We start from the raw sequence: 14,719 nt of genomic DNA, 5'->3' as shown, positions 1-14,719 counted from the left end.
GTTCGCAAAAGCGCGGCTCGTCACTGAGACGGCTACTTAGCGGTATTACGTACCTGTGTACTTAGATACGAATATCAGGAACAAACGTACACCTGCATTGATGGAATTACGACGAAATACCTGTACAGTCTAAACCCGGTATTGTTTAAGCTCATATTACTACACTATTATCGTTTATATCATTGTCGTTTACTATGATTGTATTGGTGTGCATGGTTGTGTGCGTGCTGAAATGTCAGCGTGAGTTTTTTATATTTTTATTACAGAAATAACTTATTTAACCTAGGTATATAACGTGATATCTGACGATGATAAAATCATAATAATCCGCCAAAAAATATTCGTCTATATTTTCCTGTTTTTTAAAGTGGGGTTGATGGAAGTTCACCCTTAATCCATCGGCCGTGTCATGTGTCGTGTAGAAGTGGACGCAATTGTTTCGGACGCATACCTTTGAGTGGCGACAAACGTGACCAGCCACATTCCACTTCTGCATTGCGGTCTTTGTGACGGCAAACGATTGGATTTGTTATTTTGATGATTTAATATTGCACTGTTATAAAATTATAGAAAATATTGTTGATATAATTTGTCCATGTAGGTACTTTAATTACCTTCTATGTAAAGATTAGCTTTTCATTTGTCAAGCTTATAATAAATAATGTGTTCTTAAACATTTCATTTTGGTTGTGCTTTATGTATCGTATGTACTGACTATGCCTGGGAGCAATTTAAGATGTAAAATGCTCATTCGTTCATACCTCACTCCGTCTAAACGTTACTGATACGAATATCCGTTATTTATTTCTGTCTATTTGAAATATTTTCATGCGTTGATGAACCTGTAGATATATCAAGAGAATTGAAAAAAGTCCCTTATAACAGTCGTGATCAATCAAGGAGTTTAGAAAACTTTTATGCGATTTGTGAATTGACGTTTATCTTTGCAACGAAAGAAAGGGAAAGATCACCATCTTGTTATAAAAGCTTTTATTGAAAGTTTCCCGAGGGAGCCCACGGGTTTTTTTTTATCTTAAGTACTCGATTTCTCCTTTTAAAAGTTATACAAACTTACAAACCTTTTGTACCGGTATATGCAAAACTGAGTCGGCATAACGCAGTGTTTAATAAAGTAATTTTCTTCAACTCTTGAAACTTCTCATTGATCCATAAAACGAGGATATTTATTTAGATTAGGTTAGGTATACTTCTACAATAATTAGTACTTATTTTTAGTATTTGGACACAGTTACAACATAGCTTGTTGTACTACTAGTTGTTGTACCTACATGGCACCACAGATTACTAAATAGTAACTACGTACAGACAACGTATCATTAATTTGATTTAGAGACCTGAGTATAACATTAAACCACTAAGATTATCTACCTTACACAAATAACTAAAGCTATAATTAAAGAGACCGTACATTAGAAATGAAGCTTGGTAATTACATCAATACACAGACTTCTAAGCCGTCAAGTAAACACACGGGTGCTACTTAGTACTCAAGCGTAATTTCCAGTGTTCAGTGGAAACTGTCACTGTTCAGGATCTTGGTAATATATGTAGTTGTGGGCAAGGGTGTCGCTTGGCAGGCAATAAGCAATTCCGCCCGCCACCACGCCAATAGCCACTTGTGTCACGTCACTATTTGAGACCGCAAGTTATTAGTAGTATGGCCGGCGATAAAAGCGGCGTGTGACGGTTAATTTACTATTACATCCTATTTCGAGCATATATGATATACATTAGACGCGTGCTTTCGTGGCAGATTAATATTAAAGCTAGGCTAAGATATTCGACGACAGCGCGTCAGACTCAGAGAATGGCGCTATGAGCGCTGCTATTTAGACAATAACCCCTAAGCGACAGTAGATGAGTAACTAAATGGGATCGCTTTACCCCGCAGACAACCACTCTAAAGATATCTATAAAAGCAACAAATGTGCAGAGAAACAATAATAGTTTCAGAGACGGATTACCCACTGACGGGTAACAAGGTGTCACGTCGTTTGTTGTACCTCTGTTTGTTCAGTCGTCCTTTCGACGTATTCAAATTGAATAACGAAGTGTGACAGCCAGCCCATTAGTTCGCCTGCAGCTACACCAACCTATCTCTAAATTATGGACGAATAAACCTCGTAATGGACGGTATTGTCGTGAAATTCGAGCCACACTCATGTTCCGCGATCAATCTACAGCAATTAGTCCAGCACGTGAAGGGTTTACAGGTGTACGGTTATCGAATTTTGTGTTAAAACCATTGTACGATTTTGGCCATTGATCGGACTGATTCACGGAATTACGCTCAACTAGGATTTCATCGGCAATGTGCTGCGATCATTGTTTGATTTAATGCGTGGACTATATGTTTAAATTGCAGTTTCTGTCGCAATCATTAATTTGCATCACGTTTTGAATGAAAAGCTGTCACAACAATTATCATGAGTAGATAAATGAGCAGTCCTCATTCTCCATCGTTTAAAAAAATCTCATTTTTACCATGTCGCTACGAATTCAGCACAAGTGCACATGACCAAGGCATGTAAAACGTCAAAGTTTTCCGCAGTTGCAGCCAATAACAGCATATATCTGCGGAAACAAAACATGGTTGTGGTGGACTCGATCCCGGCGGTACAATCAAGTTGCGAGTTTACACTGTGGGATCGTTTCACGCGCCGCCGCCGGGCCCTCGAGTAATGCGAGAAAGTTCCTTATTGCTTCCCAGCGTATTCATCTCACCTGCCGATATTGTAATCCGGGAGTCTTTCATGCGATTGCTTCCGGAATCCCGAGCCAATTTTATCGCTTTAGAATAAAAAAAAGAACAAAAAACGTGAGTCTCAGTAATACATTCGGATAGAAACAATTGCTTATTGCTTTTTTCGATGCGTAATTTGAGATGAGTTTTCGCGGTTCAGTGATAATGGGGTGAGCACTGTGGTGAGTTATATCGAGAGGGGTGAGGCTTTTGAAGCGGTCTGCATTCGTAAATCAGAATGAAATAGTCATTAGAGAACCACCATTTTAACGACCGCACGTTACCGCGGGGCAATTGAAGTGGCTCTAGTGCTTTTTTATAGTGCACAGCCCCGATCGACAATAAAGAGTACTTCGGAATATCAGCGCAATGCAACATTAGATAATGGACAACATAAGATAGGTAAATACACTATAGGTATTAAAAATATGTGAGTGTTCCAATTTTATAGCCTTATCCGTGGATTTAAACGCAGAAAAACATTGACGCATTGTATTTTCTGCACGTATTTTCAGATACCTCACCTTTGAGGGACTGAGATAAAGAGGATTATAAAAATTGAACGATATTATAAACCGCTAAGCCTCATACAAGGGCATACATCGTCATGGGAAAATATAATTAATTCGAAGGTACCAGAGGCAAAGGTCTTATAAAGGTCTAAAAATCCATTAAGTACAAATCACAAATAATGGATTACTTGTATACAGATTTAATTATATATGGTTCAGTTTATGGTGTTTTGAAAAGCGATTTTGTGTTTAAATAACGATAAAAAATAACTTTGCTTTTATTATTCTGATGTTGACGAAATATTAAATAAAATCGAGCTTCAACAGATTATGCGGAAGGTTACTTAAGTTTTCGAATAATATGCTATTACAATAATCAGTAGAATAGCTACAGTCTAACCAATTCAAGTGCACTGCATTGAGTGAACCCAATCGTGGCGCATGTTGCAGAAAAACGGAGAGAAAATATCGTTACATAAAGGTCTTTTCCCACGTTTTTAAAAATCACAACATTAGGAGCTGAGTGAGGAATCGCTTCGGGCTTTAAGCGTCTCTCACTGGGTTTGCATCAATCATACCTTTTTGTGCCGGTAAGTGTACACGGTAACAAAGCAACGTGCGTGTCGTTATCATGCGAGTGTAATGTGACATATGACTTTAACAACTTGCAAGTGATTTAGAACTCTAATTTATAGTAATAAGATATATAATTGTTTAAAAAGTGTGTAAAAATATGTAATTACTGTTACATATAAATATATCATTTAAGCATTATGATTAATCAATAATAAGCTGTTAATGACTTCCAGGTAAAAGTTTTTCTCCTAAATAAGCTTATACATTTAACGGCGTACGTGGTCTTAATGCGATTTCCCACTAGCGAGTTTTCCGAGCAAATCCTACAGTACATGCATGGCAACAAACAATTGACAACTACCCACTAACGATGGCCTGTTACACCACACGACAGATTTCAATGTAAATTCTAACTAAATCTCAACCTAGAAACCTTTCTCTGACTTATTTTTATAGTACAAAAATATTGCGTGGTAATTATGTAAAACACCGACGTGACTGTAACTACAACCTATTTCCGAGAAATAAAACCAAGTCACGTCTAAAATTAAAATTCGACATCTTGAAACATCTTGCGCAACTAAGAAAAGTGAAAAGTTTTTAAAGTTTTTGTAATGCTAATGTTGCGCTGCGCTATTTTTCTACAAAACTGTAGCTACACAATTACGATACGCTAATACACTCTTCGGAGTTCGGTTAACAACCTCAGCGTAGTATAATGAGCGAATCAATCAAAGGTCAACTGAGCACGGCTTGCGATTGATTGATGATTTTGTGCTGAACTTAATTGAGCAATCAGTTGCGAACGCTCTTCTAGGTAGCAGAGTATTTGCACGTGTGAACGTACGTACATATGTATAGGGCGGAACACCCGTGCTCTAATAACGTCCTCGTTAGCGACACTTGTATCCGACTGTACCGCTCAGCTATAGCTAGGGAAATAGGTACGCATGCGCTAAACGATGACACCACATCACATCCTAATTGCTAATGAAGAGGGAGACTTTGATGGAGCAAATTATTGATAGATAGCTCGGTAAATAAGCCTAAGCTACGTTCAAGACTAATGGTCTTTCAAGACGCTATCAAGTTGGCATCAGCCACGCTACAGCGCTGAAGTTGGACCTAAATTAATTTGGGGTTTACACAAACTTTAATGACAAATGAAACTAATCTTGTTTCAAATTAATGCAACACATAACTACACTTGGTTTCAGTTAACATAAACAGATTACTGTAGCAATATCAGTCTTAATCAGAATTCTAAAACACGCTCTTGAAAGTCCTTGGGAACTTACGCAGACGTTTGAAGAAAATCGAATCATAAGCCATCTACACACTCGCGCGCGAATCACGGCGCCAATCGCGACGCGAATCGCGGCGCGAATTGGAGCAAGAACTGCCAACTGTCCACACTGGCAGAGGTTCGCGCCGGGCTCTCAGTATAGTTCGCGCACTTGACGCGTATGCACGCCAAGCATTTAATCAATATAGTTTATTTGTAGTCGGTATGGACAGTGAAACCACTACAGCAGCTGCGGGGCTACTTTGCGCTTTAGCAATTTATAGTTACGCCATAAAGAAAAAACAAACAATTCAAAAGAAGCAAAGAAAACGGAGATGGTGGATTACCACCATTCACCGAAACAGAACCAGGTAAGTACCAATTTATTATGCTTTCTCATAGAGTTTAGGATATAGTAAGTACGTAGTACAAGATGGGTGAAATAAATATATATTCACTTTTAGCTATATAAAATTACAGTTTTAATAACAGTTAAAATGTAATACGCCGCTGTAACATATCTTGTGATGTGGGATCTGATACTTGATAACTTTGTATTTTGTTACAGTGCAACCATGGAGGAGCAGTTGAATGAACTAGTTGCAGAACCTACAGATGAATTCAAAAAGTTTTCCCGGATGTCATTAAATGATTTTGAATATTTGCTTAGTCAAATTTCAACACGAATTTCAAAACAAGACACCCAATTACGAAAAGCTATTCCTGCCCAGATACGTCTCGCTATAACACTGAGATACTTAGCAACAGGAGATGACTTTGAAAGCCTTCATTTTTTGTTCAAAGTTTCACCACAAATAATATCAAAAATTATACCCGAAGTTTGCCATGCCCTATGTGAAGTGTTAGAGGATGAAATAAAAGTAAGGACATCAATTTAATACTTTTATTATGCATATACAGAACTACTTAGAATCTAGAATATAACTTTGCAAAATCAACCAAATATAATAACAAAATTCAATAGACAATAAAAACAAAATTCGGTAATTTCAGTAGGTATTTAACTTAAGTCAAAAGCTGTCTGAACTATATCATTATTATGATCAGATGTGTTTGCATCTTGGTTCTCTGGTAAATGAAGGACAGGATAATCTGGTGTACGAATTAGCCGGTTCGATTGAATAATGATATTAGAAGGTGGGGCTGATATTACTTGTCTATTTTGGTAATAAGTATTTTGATTCGCCTGCCCGTAATGAAATGGAGGCTCTGAATGCGTAGATGATGATGTGCCTGTTCTTGGTTCATAAAAATGAGGTGGCGATGGAGTCATCACTAAAGGGTCATCAAATTGGTATTGTAAATACATCCCATCAATGTCGTGCATCAACTTCAATCTATTCTTTTCAGATAATTTTCGCAACTTATTTGCTAATAGTTTTCCGTATAAATCGCAATCATCGTCTTGCTGAATAGGCTGTAATGGGTTCCTTTTTAGCGTGGATTTGAAGGTGATAAGAGCGTCTTTAACGACATTTCCTGCGTCAACCACTTCTGAAGAGATTTTGCGTCGGTGGATTGTCTGGTCACTGTCTTTTTGGGTGTTAATAGACTGACTTCGATTTTCATTCATTTCTTCAACATTCTCTTTAATAGCTTCGAGATTTACTTCTTTAGGCTCCTTTATTCCACGTTCCTAAAAAAACACACATACATTTAGGCACTTAAATACTGTTTTTTACATGAAGGTTTTATATATGTTATGTTTTTTGCAGATACCATCTTGTCCAGAAGAGTGGCTGCGTATTGAAAGAGGATTTGCAAGGAAGTTTCCTCGAGCGGTTGGATCTATTGACGGCAAACATATTGTTCTCGACTGTCCATTCAATTCTGGTTCTGTATACTATAATTATAAAAGAACCTACAGTATAGTATTACTAGCATTAGTTGATAGTCAATACAATTTCATGTTTGCTGACATTGGTTGCCAAGGCAGAATAAGTGACGGTGGAGTTTTTACAAATAGTATTTTATGGAACAAGATGTGTACAAACAGCTTAAATTTACCACCACCGCATCCATTACCAGGTTCGAACATTGATGTGCCCTACGTTTTTTTGGGGGATGGAGCCTTTGCACTGTCAGAACATTTAATGAAGCCCTATCCTGATCAGCACAACATAGGATCTGCAAAACGTGAATTCAACAAAAGATTATCTTCAGCTCGGGTAGTGGTAGAAAATACTTTTGGTATATTGGCGGCCAGATTTAGAGTGTTTAGAAAACCAATCCCATTACAACCACAAAAGGCTCGCCTTATAACATATACTTGTATACTACTACATAACTTCTTGAGACGAAGTTCTACTTCTTTACATATCTATACACCACCCGGATCTATTGATATGTTTGATGATGATGGAGTACTTATACAACCTGGATCATGGAGGACAGATCAAGAAAATACATCCGCTTTTCGTAACTTGAGAAGAGTACCTCGGCGATCAGCAAATAACGCCACAGAAATAAGAAACGAATTCACAAAATATTTAAGTAATATTTAAGTACCTAACTATTAAAAAATAAAGTTATCTACTAACCGTATTCATACTTTTTTTACACTTTAGAGTATCTCCCAAAAAAGCATCCATTGCTTCATAAGCGAACCAAATGGGCTGATATATCTCATCGGCACCAGCTCCCGATTGAACGGACTTCTTAACTTTTCCCTTGTAGCTCCTATAGCTTGACATGAGAGAACCTTTTTTCTTTTTCAATTCATCAATTGGTATTTCCATCACCGTACTTATCCGCATCCAAGCATCATGGGTTTTCAGTTTATTTTTATAATCTTTCAAATTAATGTCCCATAATACCGGCTCAGCACGAAAACATTCTATAAATGTTAGTTCTAATTCATTGCTCCACACGTTACTCATTTTGCAAGCAAAATCGTAGCATATACCTAAAAAAAAACTAAAACACAACCATCCGTGTCAATTGCTACTGAGCGACTGAGCTGCCCGAGGCGCGAATGTATAGTCTTGTCGCGTTCACGTCGCGCTTCGCGCCTGCGAGCGCTTTGTCGCGGGACAAAAAACCGACAATTTTCGGGGAACACAGCGCGAACGAGCCGCGAAGCCGCGAAGAATATGCGAATCGGATCTACACTCATGTTACGCGGGTGTTTCGCGCCTTCGCGCGCGGTTCGCGCGCGAGTGTGTAGACGGCTCTACATTTATACGAATATCCGAATATTATTCAACGCCCGTGCGAGTTAGTATGAATTTGATATGCGGGAATATAATTTAGTTAATTAATGAAAATCTTGACTTACTTGACATGCGTGGATCGCGACCGTGCGTGAAGTGTTCCCCTAATTGAATTGCTGTCTTTATCTATTTATTTACATAATGCGGGAGTTTGTATGTGGGACTCGTTTCACGTGACATAAGCCACAATACCGCCGAAATGAGCCCCGTATTTTTATCAGAGAGTGATATTTTCAGAAGGGGAACCGACGCGTCGCGGCTCCCGCATTGAACAACGTTTGAGTTTCGTCTTAATAAATTCACGCAAACGGTTGTGAAATTAAAGCCCTTTACGAAAATCGTATGATTTCAATATTATCATTGTGCCTATTTCGTTACGTTTATTCTATACGATTTCTTTCTTCTTTTTTGGGTCCGAATGATTTATTAACTGTAAAATTATCGTGTGGTTAGTTTTCACCTTCAAAACTTACAACACTCTTTCATTAACTCAATTATATGATATAGTACCAGAAATGTATGTGACATTTTTTTATATTAAGTCAATCATTGTCGTTCTCCCTCTGTGATAAATAACAGACATGGCTTAAAGAGGCCAGACTGAGGGACTTGAAAAGAATTTTAATCACAATTGTTAGTCGGCAACGAAACGGTTCACCCTCATTAACATGGAAAGGAAGAATAATTAAAACTCACGAAAAAGTCCCTTCGTGTCTTTGAAACTCAAATTACACCTTCCTGGCAAAAGTTAAAAGATTCCCATACGTGCCGAAACGATGGCACATTTATCCTTGGTAGAGTAAGCTGCTTAGAGAGTTTAGAGAAACTTCTTTCTAATATGCATCTTGTTATTAAGTAAGTACACAAATGTAAAACTAAAAAAATTGTTTTAAAGATTTTTCATTAAATTAGGATACAACTTTAATAAGCAAAGGTGAGTCCGAAGAAAACTACAAAAATGTTTGCTTAAAAGACTATCACTTCATAGAGTCATTACATTTACATACCTAGTTAATCTCATAGTGTACTTTCGCGATCCTCATAGTTTCGAACAGATCCTTCAGTGGTCATACCAACATTTAATTAAGGCAAAGACAATACAACTTAAGCACCTGATAAACGATAATACCATAATAATAAGCAAGTAATATTGATGTAGACGGAACATGTGACGTCATTAAATTAATAAGCATTAAGCTCAATCAGACAATCACGAGGCTGCGACAAAGGAAACCAATATCGGATCTAATATACTGAACATGATAATCACAAGCTTATGCTATTATTTATTTCAATAATATCTTCTGTAGATAATTTATATTGGGCAGATAGTGGTATATCGGGTGTGTCGTTCATAATCACATTAAATTAAATGAGTTAATATACTGGTTAATATATGTCGATTAACACAAAGAAAAAAGAAAAATACGTAAAAATAAAAAAATGAATTTTTCAAACAAAGTAAATAGAATAAAAATGTGAGAAAATTGGAACACCATATAAAAGTCAGTCATTACAAACAACTGAAATGCTCCCTTGAAAACTGACAACTGTCAACTGGTCAAAACATTCGATACTCCTAACTTTAATTCTGCTTTACACATGATGTTGTAAATTATAAAAACGAAAAATGACTCCTGTGGTTAAACCACTGAATGGATTAGGTTATTTTTTTTACAATTCGCCATAGAATATCATAAAGTATATGCGCTAGGATTTAATGTGATTGTGAACGACTCACCCTGTATAAGTAGTCCCTCAGTATGACATATTTACTAGTATTATATGAAAAGCCCATCAAATAATTCCTTAGAAAATTCAACTTCACAACAACAGTAGGGGAGATGTTCCCAAAACGGGTAAGCTAACGAAAGATGTTAAATAAAATAACCAAGAACATTACATGCGACTTGTATTGGTACTCATAAGGTTGTTTATATAATAAACTTTGGAAAACATAAGACAGTCTTAGTAATCTTCTTCAATATTCTGAAAAAAATCAAAAAAACTAAACCCCTTCGAAATACCCGCTTTGCCCTAGTGGGGGTCCTAAAACGGGTAACGCCTTTGGGCAAAGCAGGTAATTAATGAATCCCACCCAAAACAAAAATGTGAAAGGCTGCCAAGTTCGATAATATGGGAATGCTTCGCCTATAAAAGAAGTGAGATCTGAATAAGTACATACCACTTTTTAATGACGTTACTTGGCAAGTTTTCACACACCCTGTTATAATCCTACTAAACGCAATGAATCAAGTATACAATTTTCTATTAAAACTTGCCAAGTAACATCATTAAAAAGTAACTATTTTTAACTGAGGTATGTGTATGGAACTTGGTACTTATTCAGATCTCACTTCTTTTATAGGCGAAGCATTCCCATATTATCGAACTTGGCAGCCTTTCACATTTTTGTTTTGGGTGGGATTTCATTTATTTTTGTAAGGTTATTTATTTTCTTTTTTTTCTTATGATTAAGTTAGTTAAGGAAATGTCTCATTTACCTATACTATCTTTCAGATTTTTGAATATGCACTATGCTTCTTACAAAGAAATAAACTAGATTAACTAAATGGACTAGATTTACCAACTGACTGACACGACATGTTATCGTAATGTTCGTGGATCAAAGTTACACATTCGTTATTTTCGAAAGTGACTCACACTTGGCCGTTTTCAGATTTTTACTTTACTTTGACTAAATACAAACCTTTGTAACGAATTTCAGATCGGTACGACCGTTCGAAGATATATTATATAAATATAAATAAATTTAGTTCGTTTTAGTTCCTTAGGGGTATTTTACACCGAGTATTTTACACCTTCATTATTTTGAAACTGACTCACACTTGGCCATTTTCAGATTTTTTCCTTTACCTTGACATAAAGACCTACCTCCATGCCAAATTTCAAGTCAATACGACCATTGGAAGTGGTCTAGGTTTTTGATGAGTGAGTCAGTCAGTCAGTCAGTGAGTGTATAGTAAAAATAGCGATTTTCTGACGTCAATATCTTAAGACCTACAATAGGTATATTAATGAAATTTTGTATTTTAGATAAGTGAGGGGGTCTCAACAGATACTAGAAATTTGATATGCGTAAATAAAATAGATTTTGAGTTATAGGGGGGTTGAATTTGGCCCGAAATGGTTCGTGTAATATAACCCACGGCCGGTGTGTCGGTTTTTTTTGCTCGAACTTGGCGGACACACTGCCGTGTGTCTAGATATATGTGATAAATGAATTTAAAAACATTAAAAAAAATATCTTAGCCTCCTATTATCCAGGAAATCTTTATTGTTAATTAGTCTCCTTAAATATGTTAAACAGTTGTCTTATTTTGATCAGTCTAGATTACTCTTTTACGTCATTAAATGTTACATTTGAAATTATAATGCTACCAACAGATAATTTTGTTAAAAATCAAAGAAAAAATATTTAAATTTCTTTTTCACGCTGTTCCTGTTCTTCTCTCTGTGGCTTTCTTTGTCTTCGATTAGCTTTCAGTGGGATCAATTGAGGAAGTGCCCCTTATTTTATTGGTGTTACATGATGATCCTCAGGTTGAAGAAGGATTGTAGTTTGTGATGGAGTCTTGCATGGTGTTATAAAATCCTTAAGAATTTGTGTTTCTGCCGTCATAGTCTTGCATGGTGTTGAAAGTTCTTCAATATACTGGCCTACTGGTGTTGGAGTATGAGGTGGACTTATAGCTTCGTCAAGAGGTTGCGGTCCAGTTTCATAACTTCCACATCCCACGAAGCATTTAAAGTTTTTCTTTTATATTTATTCACCCAATTAAAAAAAAACAAATTAGGTATTTTTTACATTTGAGTCAGATAAATAATGGCACTGGTCAGCTTAATACATATCATAAATTATTCCAGGGCAAATCGGATAGTCACCCGTTATGCCCCTACCCGTTTTGCCCAAAAGCACGTTTTAAATTTCAACTACCTTAACCATAAAATAGTAAACAAGGAGACCACTAATTATTCACAATTAATAAGCATATAACATGCAAAATGATAATACAAAACTACGAAAACCATATTTGAGTAGTTAGCACTAGCATAATTCGATTTTTTTTAATAAGTCAGCAGAAAACTTTTTTTACGTCTTACCTCGAACACGCTCGCTCCAGGTGCGCGAGCCGACTGACCGTGATCGGCAGGGGGGTAGTGTGCCACTCTACACTCACTGGTTCACACTAAGATCTATAATATTCGAATGGCAAGGCCTACCCGTTTTAGGAGGGGTACCCGTTTTAGGAACATCTCCCCTAATTAGGCCTGAGTAGCCAGAAAAGCCCCTGTGGAATGATCTAATCTCTTTAAGTAATAATGTCGTTATAATATTTTCCAATTTGAATAAAATTAATATTTTACGTGACGCGAAGTCCGTTTAATATGTACTTAAGTTGTGTTGCGCAATTTACCCCACATAATAACCAGCAGCTATTATTTATAGTAATTACAAATAACCCCTATCTCCCTGCCTCCTAACGATACAATTTCTAAAACAAATCTGTTGAAGATCCTAACAAAAAGAACCCAACAATAGAAAGAGCTGGGAAATTACAATACCATTATCTATAATGATGGTTCGTTCCAAAATAATTGTTTCCCGTACAAAAGCTGAGCTCATTCCTCTTCGAGTTATCAACAGCCTTCGTCTCCACAACTGATTAGTTTCTGCGGACGTCCATAATCTTATAACAGATAAACCAATTTGTGCCATCCCTGTTTGGCCCTGACAAGCGAATAATTGACTAGATAGTGGGCAAACAGTCCAAATGTAATAAATGTACGGCGTAATAATGATCACGGCTGCATTGTCTTCTGATTTCCGATGACAGGCCAAATTACTTGATATTGTTGAACGGCGTCAACTACGTACTCACCTGTATAAGTAGTCCCTCAGTATGACATATTTACTAGTATTATATGAAAAGCCCATCAAATAATTCCTTAGAAAATTCAACTTCACAACAACAGTAGGGGAGATGTTCCCAAAACGGGTAAGCTAACGAAAGATGTTAAATAAAATAACCAAGAACATTACATGCGACTTGTATTGGTACTCATAAGGTTGTTTATATAATAAACTTTGGAAAACATAAGACAGTCTTAGTAATCTTCTTCAATATTCTGAAAAAAATCAAAAAAACTAAACCCCTTCGAAATACCCGCTTTGCCCTAGTGGGGGTCCTAAAACGGGTAACGCCTTTGGGCAAAGCAGGTAATTAATGAATCCCACCCAAAACAAAAATGTGAAAGGCTGCCAAGTTCGATAATATGGGAATGCTTCGCCTATAAAAGAAGTGAGATCTGAATAAGTACATACCACTTTTTAATGACGTTACTTGGCAAGTTTTCACACACCCTGTTATAATCCTACTAAACGCAATGAATCAAGTATACAATTTTCTATTAAAACTTGCCAAGTAACATCATTAAAAAGTAACTATTTTTAACTGAGGTATGTGTATGGAACTTGGTACTTATTCAGATCTCACTTCTTTTATAGGCGAAGCATTCCCATATTATCGAACTTGGCAGCCTTTCACATTTTTGTTTTGGGTGGGATTTCATTTATTTTTGTAAGGTTATTTATTTTCTTTTTTTTCTTATGATTAAGTTAGTTAAGGAAATGTCTCATTTACCTATACTATCTTTCAGATTTTTGAATATGCACTATGCTTCTTACAAAGAAATAAACTAGATTAACTAAATGGACTAGATTTACCAACTGACTGACACGACATGTTATCGTAATGTTCGTGGATCAAAGTTACACATTCGTTATTTTCGAAAGTGACTCACACTTGGCCGTTTTCAGATTTTTACTTTACTTTGACTAAATACAAACCTTTGTAACGAATTTCAGATCGGTACGACCGTTCGAAGATATATTATATAAATATAAATAAATTTAGTTCGTTTTAGTTCCTTAGGGGTATTTTACACCGAGTATTTTACACCTTCATTATTTTGAAACTGACTCACACTTGGCCATTTTCAGATTTTTTCCTTTACCTTGACATAAAGACCTACCTCCATGCCAAATTTCAAGTCAATACGACCATTGGAAGTGGTCTAGGTTTTTGATGAGTGAGTCAGTCAGTCAGTCAGTGAGTGTATAGTAAAAATAGCGATTTTCTGACGTCAATATCTTAAGACCTACAATAGGTATATTAATGAAATTTTGTATTTTAGATAAGTGAGGGGGTCTCAACAGATACTAGAAATTTGATATGCGTAAATAAAATAGATTTTGAGTTATAGGGGGGTTGAATTTGGCCCGAAATGGTTCGTGTAATATAACCCACGGCCGGTGTGTCGGTTT

At 36.4% G+C, this 14,719-nt stretch overlaps 2 protein-coding genes across 2 annotated transcripts; one reads left to right on the top strand and one right to left on the bottom strand.

The window, feature by feature from the left end:
- Positions 1-5,183: 5,183 nt before the first annotated feature.
- Positions 5,184-7,702, top strand: LOC124642929. The gene is made up of 3 exons (XM_047181695.1): positions 5,184-5,508; positions 5,706-6,018; positions 6,874-7,702. Exons 1-3 carry the CDS (start codon positions 5,363-5,365, stop codon positions 7,660-7,662), a joined length of 1,248 nt encoding a protein of 415 aa, XP_047037651.1. The 5' UTR covers positions 5,184-5,362; the 3' UTR covers positions 7,663-7,702.
- On the bottom strand, positions 6,028-8,323 carry LOC124642935. The gene is made up of 2 exons (XM_047181709.1): positions 7,699-8,323; positions 6,028-6,794 (listed from the first exon to the last, which is right to left on the bottom strand). Exons 1-2 carry the CDS (start codon positions 8,035-8,037, stop codon positions 6,159-6,161), a joined length of 975 nt encoding a protein of 324 aa, XP_047037665.1. The 5' UTR covers positions 8,038-8,323; the 3' UTR covers positions 6,028-6,158.
- Between the last annotated feature and the right edge of the window lie 6,396 nt (positions 8,324-14,719).

This window comes from Helicoverpa zea, chromosome 2 (assembly GCF_022581195.2).
Source record: "Helicoverpa zea isolate HzStark_Cry1AcR chromosome 2, ilHelZeax1.1, whole genome shotgun sequence".
Classification (NCBI taxonomy): domain Eukaryota; kingdom Metazoa; phylum Arthropoda; class Insecta; order Lepidoptera; family Noctuidae; genus Helicoverpa; species Helicoverpa zea.
The sequence above is the reverse complement of the archived record's forward strand: the minus strand, read 5'-3'. Positions and strand labels throughout refer to the sequence as shown.